At 41.9% G+C, this 17,751-nt stretch overlaps 2 protein-coding genes across 3 annotated transcripts; both read left to right on the top strand.

The window, feature by feature from the left end:
* The first annotated feature begins 1,567 nt into the window (after positions 1-1,567).
* On the top strand, positions 1,568-3,474 carry LOC116315943 (gap junction beta-3 protein-like). Its single transcript, XM_031734392.2, has 2 exons — positions 1,568-1,706; positions 2,152-3,474. The coding sequence occupies exon 2, from the start codon at positions 2,182-2,184 to the stop codon at positions 2,911-2,913; it is 732 nt and encodes a 243-aa protein (XP_031590252.1). The 5' UTR covers positions 1,568-1,706; positions 2,152-2,181; the 3' UTR covers positions 2,914-3,474.
* Positions 3,475-4,241: 767 nt separating this feature from the next.
* Positions 4,242-17,133, top strand: LOC116315957 (transmembrane protein 54-like). 2 transcript variants are annotated; one of them, XM_031734406.2, is made up of 6 exons: positions 4,242-4,374; positions 5,513-5,709; positions 8,775-8,834; positions 12,464-12,655; positions 15,756-15,896; positions 15,976-17,133. In XM_031734406.2, exons 1-6 carry the CDS (start codon positions 4,362-4,364, stop codon positions 16,348-16,350), a joined length of 978 nt encoding a protein of 325 aa, XP_031590266.1. In that variant the 5' UTR covers positions 4,242-4,361; the 3' UTR covers positions 16,351-17,133. The 2 variants fall into 2 exon arrangements, with proteins under 2 accessions (XP_031590266.1, XP_031590267.1); XM_031734407.2 differs by lacking the exon at positions 12,464-12,655.
* Positions 17,134-17,751: the final 618 nt, after the last annotated feature.

Here is a 17,751-nt window from a genome sequence, read left to right as displayed (position 1 = left end):
CATGGCCAGCATACTCGCTGGACATGTCACCCATTGAGCATGTTTGGGATGCTCTGGATCGACGTATATGACAGCATGTTCCAATTCCTGCCAATATTCAGCAACTTTGCACAGCTATTGAAGAGGAGTAGACCAACCTTCCACAGCCCACAATCAACAACCTGATCAACTCTATGCAATGGAGATGTGTTGCACTGCATGAGGCAAATGGTGGCCACACCAGATACAGACTGGTTTTGCCACATCTGTGGCATTGTGCTGTGTGATCAAACTGCATATTTCAGAGTGGCCTTTTATTGTGGGCAGTCTAAGGCACACCTGTGCAATATTCATGCTGTCTGATCAGCACCTTGACATACCACACCTGCGAGGTGGGATGGATAATCTTGGCAAAGGAGACGTGCTCACTAACACAGATTTAGACAGATTTGTGAACAATATTTGATAGTAATGGGTCCTTTGTTCATGTAGAAAATGTTTCAGATCTTAGAGTTCAGCTCATGAAAAATGGGAGCAAAAACAAAAGTGTTGTGTTTATATTTTTGTTCAGTGTAGATCTAGTCATTCCCCTCAGAGAACCTGGGTTACAATGCAACCAACCGTTATGATTCTCCAATCTACATGACACAAAATTTCTGAACCTGTGCTGAATGAATTAAAGTAAACCGATTTTTTCTTTAAACTACACCCAGAAAGAATTAGGATGGACATTATAACTTCTCAACAGTTTGTCATATTTTAGTTATCACCCACCCAGGTTAGATTTTCATTTAATTTCCACCACTTTCTACAGAATTTTTTACCTGTTTGGAACACTCAACAGAAAAATTGTCACGCCAAAATATATAAAAGTTTATTTGAAATTCTGTTCTAGTTTCTGTAAACTTAGCAAGTGGCTAAACCCAACCCAAAGCTGAGACAGATCACTGGTGTTCTGGTTAAGTGCTTGAGACAAATGGCAAAGCTGTAAAATGAACTAATAGAGCCAGACTGCTACTACCATACCATAAGACCTTCTTTTAAAGTAGTCAGCAAAACCGCAATGTGATGTATCCACACAACAACTTTATGTGGTAAGTGAAGGGAGTAGCATTAAAAACAAACACTACTCCTACACTAGTTTCACACCACCTCAGTAAAAACTACATTTGGCATTCCTTCTACGAGCGTCATATCAAAGAACAGATTTGTACTGAGTGTACTTATAAGGTGGTGACTGCTGCACTTCCTAACCTTAGAAAATCAACAAACAAATGCATATACTGTTTAGCGATATCAACTTTCCATATCTCAGGTGCATTTTAGAGTTGTTGCTCAAACAAATGTTAGGTGGTAGCCTTGTTGACTAAGCACCTACCTAAGGACATATCTTCACATCTCAACTGCCTCGTGAGACTGATAAGGTACATAAGAAACTCAAATCACAGTGGACAAATACAATTTAAAATGTGCCTTATTAAGGCTAAATGGTAGCGTATCACTACGTATGTGTATTTTGTCATTTTTTGCTGCATTCATAACTTTAAGGAAGTGTATTGTCCAGCACTCCACTTAGCTGGGTAGATGCCAGAAGTGGACACACCTCTAGATTATGACCAATCCGTCCAGAGGTTGAACCAATGCTACCCGTTTAACTTATTTTTTTAAGAAGTTTATTTCCCAGACTGGACGCATGAAAGACTGCGTGCAAGAACAGAAGTCATAAGGTAAGTTTCCTTTAGATACAGTCTCACATTAGTTATTTTTCATTTTAAAACTTTACTTAGAAAAATAAATCCCTAAATTTAATGGAAGAACTAAACGTGGAACACAGTTGAGGCAAGCTTCAGCTTAAACTCTTCTAAAGGTAGACGAGGTAGAGAATCAAGCTTTTTTTGTGCCGTAGAGGGATTTTATGTTTTAAACCAGTGAGCATTTCATTAATTATTAATGGCATATTTCTTTTAAGTGTCAAATTTTGAACATAAGTGAAAACACGCTGTGAGAAGTGGGAGAGCTTGAGGTTTCAGAGCTGCCGAGCAAAAGTTTGATCAGAAATGGGAACACCTATTTGAAAGACCCACTGAGCTATTGGGAACAGATTTTCTCTGGATGATTGTATAACTTTGCCTTTATGTTTTCATTTTGTTCTGCCTCCCCAAATATTCACAGCTTAAAAGAAACGCATCGAAGCCTGAACTCATGGATTGGAAAGTTCTTCAGGGTTTTCTCAGCGGAGTCAACAAGTACTCCACCGCCTTCGGAAGGATCTGGTTATCGGTGGTCTTTGTTTTCCGGGTGCTGGTCTTCGTGGTGGCTGCTGAGCGAGTCTGGAGCGACGAGCAGGGGCACTTCGACTGCAACACCCGCCAGCCTGGTTGCACCAACATCTGCTATAATCACTTCTTCCCCATCTCCCACATTCGCCTTTGGGCCCTCCAACTTGTTTTCATCACTTGCCCTTCATTCATGGTGGTGCTCCACGTGGCTTACCGGGAAGAACGGGAACGCAAGTACCGAGCCAAGCACGGCGAGAACACTCGGCTTTACGACAACACGGGACAAAAGCATGGTGGCCTGTGGTGGACGTACCTGATGAGCCTCTTCATCAAAACCGGTTTCGAGATCACTTTTCTCTACTTGCTCCACTACATCTATGATAGCTTTAAGCTGCCCAGGAAGGTCCAATGCGATGTCAGCCCCTGTCCAAATCTGGTCAACTGCTACGTGTCTCGACCCACTGAGAAAACCATTTTTTCCTACTTCATGGTGGGAGCATCCGTCCTGTGTGTGGTGCTCAACATTTGTGAGATATTCTACATGATTGCCACCAGAGTGGTGAATCGAAAACAACATGGCAGCATCAGAATTGCATCGAGAAAGGGCCGCCCTGAAGTGGACTGCGACGGCTGCAAGTCCTCTCACGCTGAATAGCTGAAGACCCCTTTGGGGAAAAAAAAATCAAGAAATCTTCTCATGCCCCTTATTAATCATCTTTTTTATGCATTAAATGTTAAGTAGTTTCACCTTTGGCTTTCAAATCTCTGATATGGTGTTCTGCACATTTGAAGATCCCATCCTAATATCATTCAAATGTAAGATTATCCACTTGACATCTGACACCTCATATCAGCTTCAACTGAACTTAAGTGTGTGCGTGTTTTGTTAACCTTCATGGATCTCTCCATGGCCCTAATGGACACGATGATAATTTAGACCTCTGAGTGTTGTTAAAAAGCACCCATGAAAAAAGGTGAACGCATTCAGGTTTATTGTATTTACATTTATAAAGTTTCCGGAATGTAATTTAATGTAAATGTTCTAATTCCCTGTTGTGATCTTAGAAATAAATGTTTAATGAAATATCAGAAACTGATTTTCACATTATGGGCTGAACATTCACAGATTTGTGACTACAGACAGTACAACACTGAGCAAAAGTGACTGTTAATTTGTTTGATTTAGTCGCTCAAAAGGACAAAAATAAACATTTCAACTTGCATAAATCTGTAAAAATCTTTAAAATGGTCATTCAGCTTCATATTTCTTCAATAGCGTCACTGATCCACTTGGTGGCAGTAAAGCCTTATTGGCATATGAAGGGACAGAACCCATCAGTGATACCCCCAGAGTTCCGTTGTTTTGCTTCTTTAAAAGCTTATTTTGCTGTAGTTGCTAAACATTCTTTTACTCTTGTGGAGCTTATTTATTTATTTAAACCAGCCACATATATTGAAGTTTGGACTTTTTTAATGGCAACTGTTAAACTTTTTTATTTTATTTTTTTTTTAAGTTGCATCACAGTCATTCAAATATTTTTACATTTAAAAAGAAATCTATTCATACGCCTACTATAGGCAGTGCCCTCGTCTGCATCAAGGTTAGAGAATATAGACTAATTCTAATTAGTGAATTTACTTTCAAAATAAAAGCATGTATTTAAAACAATTAATTCAGGGGAGAAAATAGAGATATGGGTGCCTATAAAAGCCTATAAAATGGGAATTAGTTTAGCACGAATTATTTCACAGACATAATCCCAATTTATTTTTTCACACAAGAAAGAATCAGTTTAAAGTATTAAATTCCTCATTTATTTCATAATAACAAAATAGTTTTCAAAACTATTTTTTTTTGAAAACTGTCGATAATCATCAAGTATGCTCCACTTTCAGGGACACGCTATTGATCATTGTTTTATTTTGAAAAGCGTCGTGCAGAAGTGTCAGAGACCGTGACTTTCTGTCTGACGGGATTGTGGAGATCACTTTGAAGAAGAAGCGAGAGCACGCTGACACCCTCCCAGCGCAGGACTGCCTGTCATTTAAATTAAAACAATAATTAAAAAAAACAAAAAACAACCGAATGGTGACCTGACAGAGATGGGCGACACAGGTAACAAACAGGAGTGTGGGGTTTTGGATTTAATCGCCTTTAAAGTGCTGTCAGTGTTCCAGACTTCAGTGTTTGTTTGGGTGTGGTGGTGGTGTGGAACTAGTTTATCAGGGCACTTTTGATACCGCAATAACAGAGTGACTGCTTACTTTGGGCAAGTTTCTCTAAACGTTATCACTCTTTACTGGCAGATTCAAACAAACCCAGCACCGTGTTAAATTGTCACGCATGTGCGTGGATGTTTCAAGTGGCAAGAGGCGAGTAAACATTGACCAGATATTTAGTTGTGAAACTGCTGTGGCTGGTTTAAAGGAATAAATATAGATTTCACTTGGATGGATCTCAGTATGAAATGTATGCGAGGACCGGTGTCACGTGACTACACAAACCCCATCAACATCCATTATATAAAATGAGATGTGATCCAGATTTCATAAGAAAGGGAGGCCTGTTTATGCTCATTTTCAACTTCATAATTTTAATTTCTACTTGATTAGCTTTGGCAGTTCAGAATAATCCTTCTTTCTATTAAACTGGGCCTTGGAGCATCCCTTGATTTTATCCAGCGTCTGAAACAAGCCATGTTAGCTCCTTTCCCCTTACTTTCTTCTGATTGGCTGCTTCTAGTAAACAGAAGGTTTGAACAGCAGGCTTCTACCCTCACAGGATGAGATTAAAGTTGATGTGCAAGCATAAAAGTGAATTTTGTTCTCACAAACAGGGCGTGTGTCTTAGATGATGACATTGATGACATCACACAGAGCCAAGAGTAGAAAAACTTGTAAGCAACTGAGTGTCTGTAGCTTCCGCTTTGGAATTAGAGGGATTATTGTGCATTACATGAAGCTACTGTGAGTTTATTGTGAGCATTGACTGGTTGAAAACATGGAGGAAAAAAAGCATAACAGGCTGAGTGTAGATTTTTTTTGTCTTTGGAAGTCTTTGGTCACCTCTTACACACTTGTTTAGGACAGCCTGCGCTCAGCGGCTAATTATTAACACGGCTGACATCTCCGCCGTGGTTTTGACCTGGCCCCTGTGTTTCTGATCGATACGGCGTGGATGACGTAAAATCACCTCTCTCTGCTCTGCTGCTTTGGCTCAACTTGCTTCTCTTCTCTCTCCCCTCTCCCATCAGGACTGTGCTGCGACAGCCTGCAGGATCCCAAGGCCCTGATGAAGATGGGTCTGAGCGTGATTATAGTCGGTCACGTGAACTTCCTGTTGGGAGCTCTGGTGCACGGCGTGGTGCTCAGGCACATCAACATCCAAAACCAGGCCCGTACCATGCAGTACGCCATCGCCAACGTGGTGGCCATCGCATCCGGCATGCTGGTGAGCATTTCGGCACTAACAAGGACAGAGCTAGAGGACATCTCTGTGGAGGGAATTTTAGCAAATCTAATCTTTATTAATAACTTTATAAATCCCACTGTGGCTAATTTAGCTCAGAGCAGCTTGTTGTACATAAAACACAGTAACATCCAAACAAACGCGTGAGCTAAATATGAAAATCTTACTAGCAGGTAAGGTGTAACGATGCCCTGAAGGTAACAGAACCAACCTGCAAGTCCACATTCAAAAAGAGCCAAAACACCCACAATCCTCCTCTCTGGAGGACTGGTTCAATAAACAAATGTCATCCTTGCTTCACTCCTGTGATTTTAAAACAGGTTTTGACTATTTAAAGATAAATCTTTGAAATGAATACTACTTCTACTATTACCACTATTAATACCACGGACAATAATGACAACAATAATAATAATAATGATAAAAAATATTGCCTTTTGGTTATTATTTATATTTATGGTTTTCCAAAATACCATATGCAAAGAATTACAAATAAACATATTCTAGTTTTTCATGCTTTCTGTTAGCTTAGCGATGCTAAAGCTTGAAAATGTGCGACAGGCTGGAAAGAAGTTTGCCCTCAGACTAAAAGTTCACTCTCAGTGCTGCAGCCAGTGTAAACGTCCCAGCTGCCACTCCCATTCAGACGGGGAATACTCATTTTTGCCTGTGTGACTAAAGCTTTATTTGCTTGATCATACTCTGTCACCGAGAGTGTCACACATCCAAAACAGTGTGGACGAGTTACGGTCACGTGGAGCAGTGTGCAAATAAGGATGGTGGTGCCTGCTTGTTTGTTTTCTTTGTGCGGGGTAAGATTTCTTTTATGCGCGTACGTTTTAGTAAAGTATTACCAATGTTGCCTTTCCTCATGGTGGGGGAAGTACAGGTTAGAGCAACATGGAGAAAAAAAACAGAATTACCTGTTTTTCAGGATTCATAAGTCATAAATCTGTAGACAAATACAGAGATGTGAAGTAAAAATATACTTTACTGTACTTAAGTAGATGTTTCTGGTATCAGTACTTTACTTTTTCAGCTTTTTACTTGTACTCCCTACATTTTAACCAAGATATCTGCACTTTCTACTTACATTTTCCAAACAAGTTCTTTACTCCAGGCTGGACGCTTTTGAGGGGGCTATTATTTCCTGGCACTGCTAATGTTCAAACATTAAACTGATTGGAGGCTAAATGGGGAGAACAAGAAAAAGGACAATCAGTCCTTTTGGTGTCTCCATCACTGGTGCTTATCACAAACAAAAAAATCTAAGAGGCAAAAACCCCCCATATAATCACACCTTGGCTCATGTGATTAGAGGATCACCAGGGGGTCCTTTGTCCCTCTTTGGGGGGATACTCCCACTGGGTTTAAATCTGGGACTCTCGGCCATTTGACCTTAGAACTGAAGAAGCTTCTCGGATGAGAGGTGAAACGTCTTCAAGCAACTCAAAGAAGTCCAGACGCTTTTCTTTGCAAATTCCTTTGACTACGATGACCTGGATGACTGAGAACCTTCACAGACATACCCCCATATAATCATACAGATTATATAATATAACTTAATAAAGGATAGGCAGCACGGTGGCACGGTGGTTAGCACTGTTGCCGCACAGCAAGAAGGTCCTGAGTTCAATTCCACCATCAGGCCGGGGTCTTTCTGTGTGGAGTTTGCATGTTCTCCCCGTGTTTGCGTGGGTTCCCTCCGGGTACTCTGGCTTCCTCCCACCGTCCAAAGACATGCAGCTTGTGGGGATAGGTTAATTGGATAATCCAAATTGCCACTAGGTGTGAATGTGCGAGTGAATGTGAGTGTGAATGGTTGTCTGTCCCTGTGTGTTGGCCCTGCGACAGACTGGCGACCTGTCCAGGGTGTACCCCGCCTACGCCCTATGACAGCTGGGATAGGCTCCAGCGCCCCCCGCGACCCTGAAAAGGATAAGCGGAAGCGAATGGATGGATGAACTTAATAAAGGAAACACTTGACATGGTTACATTTTTTCCAGAAGAGAGTTTCTTATAAACAAAGGCATTTTTTCTTTTTCTCCGAATGCCTCCGAAAGTTATGACACAACGTGATGATCAGTTGCAGTGTTGATCCTGGAACAACATTACTATCATAATGCATGATTAACACCAGCACAGGGATATAGCCAACTACACCCACTCAGAGATGGAGAAAGATGTAAGACAGATAGGACGGGATCCTACTGCTCCCCCACCTGCTGAATCTCACTTTGCTTCCAAATAAGAGATCGTTATCGGAATTCAAATTTTAAAATGATAAGGTTTATATTCACGTTTGCGGGAGGTTCAAAAAGCTGGTAGAAATCTCCAAAGAGTTACTTTTTACTTTCTGCTTTTTCTCTCTTACTTCAGTTAATAAATTGAATCAGTACATTAACATTTACCAAAGTACTTGTTACCACAAGCATCTGTATGTCTGCTTCAGTGATGAATGTGCTCACTTTTGCCGTCTCTGGACCATATCACAGGTTTACTCTTCGTTTCTAATCTGCACCTCTGGTCTTTGGCTAATTGAACTACCCCAACGCCAGTTAAAAGTTGCTGATGTCATTCACATGTAGGGGGTTGATGTGATGTGCTCGTTACAGATAAGAATGAAACAAAGTCACAATGACTTCGCTGTAAGCTGTGACCGTACTTTAAGACAGGGTTCACGTCTCGCTGTTCTTTGGGTTTGTGCCATAAATGATTCTCTTTGCTGCTATGAGGAAGCAATTCTGAGAATGACATGCAGCACATTTGTTTGTGTGTGAAAATAGGTCAGTATTAAAGTTCATTAAAACCATTTTTACTGTATAAAGAATAATGTTTAATCTCTCTCTGAAAAATGTGGCTTGCGTAGCAAACTGAGTGGTTTTCACTTAGTTTGAACCACTCTGTGAAAATGCTGCTCTCCAGGTCTCCTAAAAATATCTTTCAAAAATACCGAGGCACTTAAAGATGTGTTTGAATTGCTTGCAGTGCTTCCCCTGTTTTTTGGTTGTTGTTTTTTTTAAATGTCATCTGTGTTCTCTCCGCAGGGAGTTGTTGCTGGTATTCTGGCTATCGTCCTCTCTAAAAACAAGAAGAGTAAATCCCTGGTTAGTATCCCTGCAGTATGCTTTTTAATCTCAATATCTGGAGAGTAGGTGCCTTTCTCCTTGTGTTATCCACCTTTTCTTCTTTGCTTTTCTTATTGATCTAACATTACTGTGCCAGAGCAGTACCTTCACAGCGCTCCAGCACTCTGCTCGCCTGCTTTTGCTTTGATATTTTACAGCTTCCTCACTCTTTTCTCCCTGTCGTGACTTAAAAAAAAGCCTGCGCATTGCCTCAGGTGTCTGAATTCAGCCCTGCAGAGCTGTGTGTGTGTGTGTGTGTGTGTGTGTGTGTGTGTGTGTGTGTGTGTGTGTGTGTGTGTGTGTGTGTGTGTGTGTGTGTGTGTGTGTGTGTGTGTGTGTGTGTGTGTGTGTGTGTGTGTGTTTGTTTCTGTTTTTTTTTCCCCTCTCGCTCTCTGCTTCTCCTCTCTGTTTATTCAGTTAGCTGTCGGGCTGATCAGACGGGACTGACGAGGCAGCTTGCTCATGAGTGAGCTGCAGCTTGTTAAACCACTCCCGGTTTCCTTTGTTAGCGAGTGCCTCTGTGAAGCAGGCAGGGCAGAGCTGTGAGGCTGCAGTTTGAGTCCATTACATCTTGTTATGTAACTCAGTCATCCACTTCAAGTGATGAGTGAACACAGGCCTTTCTTACATGTGCTGGCACACATGTAGGTGTTATTTTTTAAATTTCTCTTTATTGGCCTTATCGGGTTTTGATTTAACAGCTCAGTCAGCTTTGTAAATTGACTTTAAATATCTGGGCACGCTGATTAGCCGCGTCTCACCTTCTGTAAATTCGGGATGGGTTTCTCCACCCAGCGTATCATTCATTATCGTGCATCATTCATTTGTAATAGAAGTATAGCTAAGGCTTGCATAATCAGTCTATTTTCTTATCTTCTTATCATGCATGGAGGCTGGAGCTTATCCCTGTTGCATTGTCCAAGAGGCGTGCTACATCCTGAGTGGATTACTATTATTTTTTTCTTTTTAAAAAAAAATTATAAATACTGTAGTTCCTTAGCACAAGCGATGACTGTACTTAGGAAACACCATTCGTAACACATCAGGAAATAAACTGCAATGTTTGTGTTCATGGTTAAATTGGACTTTAGTTCCCATTTAAAGTTGGTTTTAACCCAAGATTTTTATTGTGATCAAATCTGAATTTTCATTTCAAATTTATAACCCACAGTCTGCGTGTGTTTTGTGGACTTGGAGAAGGCATTCAACCGCATCCCTCAGAGTGTCCTGTGGGGGGTGCTGTTTGCTGTAGATCTACTGCAGGAGCTTGATCGAAACTACCAACAATTACCCAGACTCGTTCCCGGTGGGTGTTGGACTTTGCTATGACTGCCCTTTGTCACACATTCTTTTCATAGATATTATGGACATAGGTTTTAGGTGTAGCCAGGTGGCAGAAGGCTTTCACTTTAGTAGCCTCAGAATTTCATCTCAGCTTTTTTTAGATGATGTGATTCTGTTGGCATCCAGCTGTCCTCGCAACCCAGCCCTGAACAATTGGTAGAAAATGGATGGATTGCTAAGCCCCTAATCACACAGACCTAGAGACAAAAAAATCTTATTCGCAAACTGGTTGGTGAGTGGTTGTTGGCGGTTGTTTATCGTAATCCGTTACAGAGGGAGTGCTGCAGCACACCCCCCCCGTGATTGCTCTGGTCATAAGCAGATTGCCATGGTAGCTTACATGGACAATGCCCAGTTGTCTGCAAGCACTCATTAATTAACCACCAAATGGTAGTGAAACTTCAAAAAAGTGACACAAACAGGAAACGGAAAGCTTTTACCTTTTAAAGTAAAAGTTGTGCCCAACCACTGAAACCAACACTTGTCAAAAGGAGCAATATACAAACAACAGGCAACCACAGCAATATTTTAGCAACAAAAGCAAAGGGCCGTCAGCACAGCTATATACGTTCTTACAACTAGTTTCACCTAGCAGCAGCTAACAACCTCCAGCAACCACTTGCCAACAATTTAGGGAAGACAAATTTTTCCGTAGCAACTAGGGGCTAGCAGAAGGCATTTCAGGTTTTTAGGCCTGCGTGATTGGGGCTTTAGCAGTTAACATTTTTTTATAACAACCAATGGTTGCCAGGCTGTCTTTCAACACTCTTTTCAACGCTCTCTAATCCTGTGTGAGCCTAAGGCTGCTATCTGTAGCTTTTACTGTGCAGCTATCAAAATTCAAATCATAATGTGTTTTGAGAGCCTATTATGCTATGCTACGCTATGCTATTGCAGTGCAGTCAGGACAAGCAAGGCAAGAGAACATGTCCAAGCAGAGACAAACCAATTTCTTTTGGGTTTTTTTGTTTCGTTTTTTTGTAATTTAGGTTTTTTTCGTGTGTTGAGGGAGCTCGACTCTTTGAAGACCCTTTTTTTTCCCAGAACAACAGAACACAATATTCAGGCAAAGGAGTTCTTTTGACAAGAACACTTATCTTGGTATATGAAATCTGATAGGCTGCATAATGACAAATTGCGATAAATGGAGGGACACAACAATTTAAAGTCTACTTAATCAAAAGCATGGTTAAAGTCCAGCCATCCATCCATTTTCCTCTGCTTATCCAATTAAGGGTCACGGAGGCAGCCGGATCATATCATAGAGGCAGAGGACGACAGTCTACCACAGAGCTAACACAGAGAGACAGACAACCATTCATACTCACATTCATACCTATGGCCAATTTACCTAACCCCATTTGTGTGTTTGGACTGTGGGAGGAAGCCGGTATAACTGGAGAGAGCCCACACAGACACAGGGAGAACATGCAAACTCCACACAGAAAGGTGCTAACTACACCACTGTGTCGCTGCTCCCCCTGGTTGAAGTGAGATTGTTAAATATCAAACTGTTTTGTTTGTTTTTGTCCAGTTAGTCTTGCTTTTCTTTGCATATTTCCAATATTGCGGGGCGATCGTGGTCAAAGAGTTGGCAGTTCATCTTGTAACCGGAAGGTTGCCGGTTCGAGCCCCGGCTCGGACAGTCTCGGTCGTTGTGTTCTTGGGCAAGACACTTCACCTACCGCCTACTGGTGTTGTCCAGAGGGGCTGATGGCGCGATATGGCAGCCTCGCTTCTGTCAGTCTGCCCCAGGGCAGCTGTGGCTACAACTGTAGCTTGCCTCCACCAGTGTGTGAATGTGAGAGTGAATGAATAGTGGAATTGTACAGTGCTTTAAGGGTCCTGAAAAGCGCTATATAAATACAATCCATTATTGTTATTATTATTAATATGAACATCAGTCAAAGTCCTGCTCCTGCTTTTGCTTGCTTTTACTATCCCAACTAACCCTGTTTGTATTGTAAATTTCTTGTTGTGGGTGTGGAGGACGAGGAGTCTATGGCAGTGAATCAGCATGCACAGTAGCAGGAGTGGAAGTGGAACCAGAATCATTAATACACCTGTGCTTTTGTTGCTCTGACATGTCGGAGCGGCTGCTGTGAATAATCTCAGCTCTACTAATGTTTGTTTCTCTTTTGCCGTCTTTTTCTTTTCTTTTTTTTTAAAGTCTATTTCCAGCCAGAGATGCCCCAGTTTCCCAGCTGGGAGACATTTTTCCTTCCTGATCATCTAAGTTGTGCTTCTCTCTTCCTTTCCCCTAGACATGGTCTCTCTTCACAGTGAGTCTGGTTGCGTCTTTCACGGCAGCGGCTTCAGCCATTGGCCTTTTTGTATCCGTGGTGAGGGCCATTGTTCACGGTGGGCGGAGCCTCATGACTTTCTGCCGCTTCCCCGACGCCACCGGCTACTCCAGCATCACCAACGAGTGTCCCTTTGACCCCACACGCATCTACGTGAGTGCATTAGTGTGCGCGCCACAGATGCTGAGATCAAGGCGTGACCTGTGACCTTTTCTGCAGCAGATGGCTCTTTGAACAGCTGACTGTTGTGACATAATCACAACAGAGGCTGTGCATCATGGTGGCAGCATTCCTTTTTGTACTGTGTGTGTGTGTGTGTGTGTGTGTGTGTGTGTGTGTGTGTGTGTGTGTGTGTGTGTGTACATAAGGGTGTGGGAGAAGGAGTGGGAGGCTGGGTGTCTGTCTTCGCTGTCACTCAGGCTGTCGCGCTTGTGCGGCTGACGCACTGGTGGCACAAACGCTGACCTGACCCCGTCAGCTAGCTCCAGGCTGTGTCCAGACACCGTTACACTGTCAGACGCACTAAGCCTCACGGAAACATCCACACATCAGCAACACTTTGGCGTTTTAACACCCACTGTAGTTGACAATTTGTCGCATCAGTCACCTTCATCTTAGAGTGGATTTATTCTTGGCACGGGGGGGTTAATGGCACAGCTGCCGATGCACGCAGTGTAGGTTATCATTTGTAAGTAGCACAGACACGGCCCTGGGCAGACGGTCCCCACCGCCGCCGTGTTTGTATTCTTTCAATCAATTTTGTGGCTCAGTGAGTGGGAGGGCTTCACTTGTCTCAATATTGAAAAGGAGACTGCCATCGTGCAGTCGTGTCTGCAGTGCAGATTGTCACTCATCATGATAGAGAGCGGTAATCACAGGGTAGCATTTTATGCCTGGTTTCCACATCGTTTCTCTGGGTGAACAGATATGTTTCCGTTTGAATCAATACATCTGTGTAAGACATTTAACCGTGATTGTAGCTGCCGGTGGGCCGCACTTTTATTTACTTTATTTAGTGTCCGATGATTGAGATGAGAACCGGGCAAATTCTGAAGATCACAAAAGAAGTTAAAGCAACAACTCAGATGTACTACCTTCAATTCCACTTTACGCTGGTTTAAATAACACCGGTATTTTCACATTATAGTATAGCTGAAGAAGCCAAGAATGCACTAGTGCTGCTTGTTATTTTATTACAGTGGTCCCTTGCTATAACGCAGATTTTTTTGTGTGTAATTTTGCATGCTGGGTTTTTTTTTTGTTGTTGTTGTTGTTTTTACAGTGCATTGTGTTCTGCGTCCTGATTGGCCGTAGACCATTGTCAATCAATCTCGTGCTGTGTCTCCTGTACAGTACAGAATGCGTTCAGCTTGTCAAATTTACATAAATCTTCGATCGCTAGCAGTGTGAGTCTGAGCTGCTCTACTGTATGTTTGTAAGTTTTCTCCAACAAACGCAACAATGTCAACGAAACGTTTTGCACCGTCAAAGGCAACCGCGGGTGCCTTTGGTTTCATTCTATAATACTGGACTTATTTTTCTATGAAGGTTTGAACTTTGAGAGAGTTTAAACTAGAGAGAAAAATGTTCAGGCCTGTCTTAGAAAAGTGTATAAAGCATGTAGTGAGGGGTTTTACAGCCATAAAACGTCTATAATAATTGTAAAAAAATAAAGTTGGCTACTTCGCGGATTTCACCTATCGCAGGTTATTTTTGGAACGTAACTCCCACGATAAACGAGGGACCACTGTATATGCAAAATTATCTTGTTCAATATTGAGATTACAATTACTCATAGACCTAAAAATATTTAATAACAAGTACATTTATTAGAATTTAAGCAAAGAGAAGAAACTTGTCTTGTTAATTATGTGGATTTCTTCGTGTTTTATTTAGAGTTCCTCTGAAATGGCTAAATAAATAAATCAGTGTGAACCTGCCACAGTCTGACAGGACGTGAACGGGAGTGGCAGAAGGAAATGAAGCTAAAAGGCAAAGTGGGGGAATTATGGCAAACCTGAGTACATAATGTAAAGCGTAATAATAGGATTCCCGTTGAAGCTCCTGGCACACAGTTTTTGTGCTGATGTTAATGCCAGAGGAAGATTGCGGTTACTGAGTCTGTATTTAGTATTTAGCGACCCTCGCCCTCCATCTTTACATCTGCTGACACTTTGCGGCTGCATTGCTGTGCAATAATACCACTTACCACTTGATCCTGAAACATCTAGGAGGGAAGACAAACTGTCTTGTTGCAGCAGTGCCATCCTATTACAGTACCATTCTCGGACCTCTTTAGAACGACCCTCAAAGACATGGAAAGACAGACTGCATGACTGGGTGCTTGATTTTATTCCCCGGTGGCAATGGGACTAAAAACACCTGAATTCAAAGATTAACAGGTGTGGCTCCATATTTTTGTTAATATAGTGAGTAGCTACCATCAAAGCTTATTTAAAAAGAGAGAAAATGGCTTCAATAAGTCACCAGAGAGCTTTGAAACAAAACGTGAACAATATTTATCTGGAAATGTAGACAAGTTGTAAGATTTAAATCTCTTCTGCTTTCTGTCTTTTTGGAAATGAGGGTTGGATTATCATCGTGTTTCTTCCTCGTTTTATAGCCACATAAAGTTTGTAACAGACCAAATTTAAACTGGACCCGGAGAGCATCAGGTTTGGTTGGAGTCTATTGAGACTGCAGACCATGCTGTTCACTCAGAGCTGCGTATTAGCTCGCGGCCTCCAATATGGCTGCCGGAGGGTACATTACATCACCTGAGAGTGTGTTTTGGACTTTTCTGGCACACATGCATGCTTAGAAGCAGTAATGATGGTTACGCAAGCCTTATTTTCTGTGCTTCCTGCATATTTCATCATGATTTACAAAGAGAGCTCCAAATTTCGAGCTGTGCACTTTTTTATTCTCTTTGTAGTCTGCGAGTCAGTGTGCCCAACAACAAAAGGCATCTCTATTTCTTTGAATTCCCTCTGTAGCATTTCATGCTGATACTCTCTGCTCTGCATATTTTATTCAGCCACTCCTATGCAAACTGAAATTCCCAGACTTGCTGTGTTTTTTGGTTTGCAGCACTGCTGTGCTATCTGAGAACACATTCACTTCTGTATCACATTATTATCTATACAGTTTCCCCATTTTATGTGAGAGTGCAGAGCACCTTTACAGATATTGTTGTCTGAATGGTCCAGCTGGTGTTTTCCCCCTAGCTGATCTTCACCTTCTCCCTCCCCAGAGTACGACTCTGATCCTTTGGGTGCCTTTAATCGTGACTTGTCTCATCCAGCTGGTGTTTTGCGCCCGCTGCTTTGCTGTCTGCATTTCCTTTCTGGGTCTGCCTTGCTGCCCTACCAGGAAGAGACCCAGAGGCAGATCGGTGAGATTTTGACTCGAGCATCTATTGAACTCGGCAATCTGTGCAACATAACTAAAGCCAGTTTTTGGTGTCTCTGTAGATTAACGCTGTGGTGCCAATCGAGAAAGGCACTTCTCCTCACTATTCTAGACCTCCAAGTAGCTATAATGAACCTGCCCCTAGGCATACAGAGCCACCAAGAACCTACAGCCAACCATCAAGAACCTACAGCCAACCACCAAGAAGGAGCACAGCAACTCCACAACGTCAGCACCGAACTCCCACCCCTTTACAGTATCTTCCCCGTCAGCACCACAGTCTTCCTCCCTCGGAGAGACAACCTCTTCGCCAGCCACACAGAGTGAGATCAGACAGAGAAAGGCAAGTAACAAGAGCTGGAAGCCAGCGAAGGGCGACGGAGCAAGACCGGCTCTTGCAAAGGGGTGCACTGGAAAGGTCCAGCTTCTGGATATAGTGTTATTTAACGCAGCAGATCTTCTCGAAGAGCCAGAAAAAGACTTATGAGGTTCCAGCTACAGTACTTGGAGTCATTCATGCTCATAAGCTGTCAGTACTTTAAAGCTCTGGCCTCAGATGAAGATGTTTCTTTAAGAGGAACTGATCTATGAATTTTCTGAGGCCCAGATTATTTCCCAGTTATGGGAATTTGTCAGTTCTCATTCTTGTTGTCCTGTTCAGCAAAATATGCAAATCAGGAAAGAAAACTTAGCTAAATGCTGCAAAGAGAGGACATGGGATTATGAGAAATAGCGGGTCAGTTTGTTGCCAAGGGTTGGATGAACGATCCGATGCCGCTGTGATGTCAGCTGTTCGGACCTGCTTAAAACTCGATTCACACTTTCCCAGTATAAAGCCATGAATCAGGGCTAATCTGGAAGTTAGCGCTCTCCAACACTGAAATCTCTACCACAATTTAAAGCTCAGTATTTCACACACGCCAAAATGTGACCACAAAATTTTGTCATTTTGGGGTTTTTTTTGGTGGGTTCTTTTGCACAATGCCAACAGACTGGGAAGAACAAGATGAAAATATTCTTTATTCTGACTTTGTTGGGATGTAAATGAGCTGCTCTCCTGGTGTAACAATGCTTCTTCTCTTTTTGCTGAGGATAGTCTCAGGTTTGCCTAACAGGGTATGAAATGCATTTGTTTTCTGCTTTTAGGTCAAGTCAAATTAGCACTGCACATTTTGTTTTTTATTTCTTAAGTAAATAAAGGTTTTATTCAAGAAACCGCACCATTGTTTTGTGTTTTGTTTCTGAACTTTGGCACCAAAACATTTTTAGCATATGGTAAGGCCAGCAGCACGTGAGTGACCTGACAGGTAGGACTGGTTATGCATGATTCTTAGCCAGGTTGGTACAAACCATCAGCAGGTGCACGTCAAGAAGTGCCTGGAATATATATGGAATATATATATGTCATGTTTTTAATATATTAAAGTTCAGCTGTCAGATCAGACACGATCTGCTCAAACATAAGGCTCGGGGACCAGAATTGGGCCACCACAGACTCTAATTCGGTCGACTGGGCTGCTTTGAAAAAAAGGAGAGAAAGGCATAAATGTTGGATTTTCTTTTTTCTTGTACAATGGGTCCGCAAAAAAGGGCTATTTTATGTGAATTAACAAAAATCTTTCTGCTCCATAATTAGAGGACAGTCTGGGCAATGAGCTACTTTTTTCTGCTGATTTTTTCCCCCTTGTAATTTAAGTCCAAAGATTAATGCTAGCAGATGTTTTTCTTTAAAACTGCATTCTACATTTCTATATCATGTAGGCAAAATGAGACATAATGTTAAAATTGGGCTTCTTATTCCTATATTAAGATAATTAAATGTTTTAATATGATAACAA

Source organism: Oreochromis aureus, linkage group 22 (genome assembly GCF_013358895.1).
Source record: "Oreochromis aureus strain Israel breed Guangdong linkage group 22, ZZ_aureus, whole genome shotgun sequence".
Classification (NCBI taxonomy): domain Eukaryota; kingdom Metazoa; phylum Chordata; class Actinopteri; order Cichliformes; family Cichlidae; genus Oreochromis; species Oreochromis aureus.
This window is presented reverse-complemented; position numbering and strand designations above follow the sequence as displayed.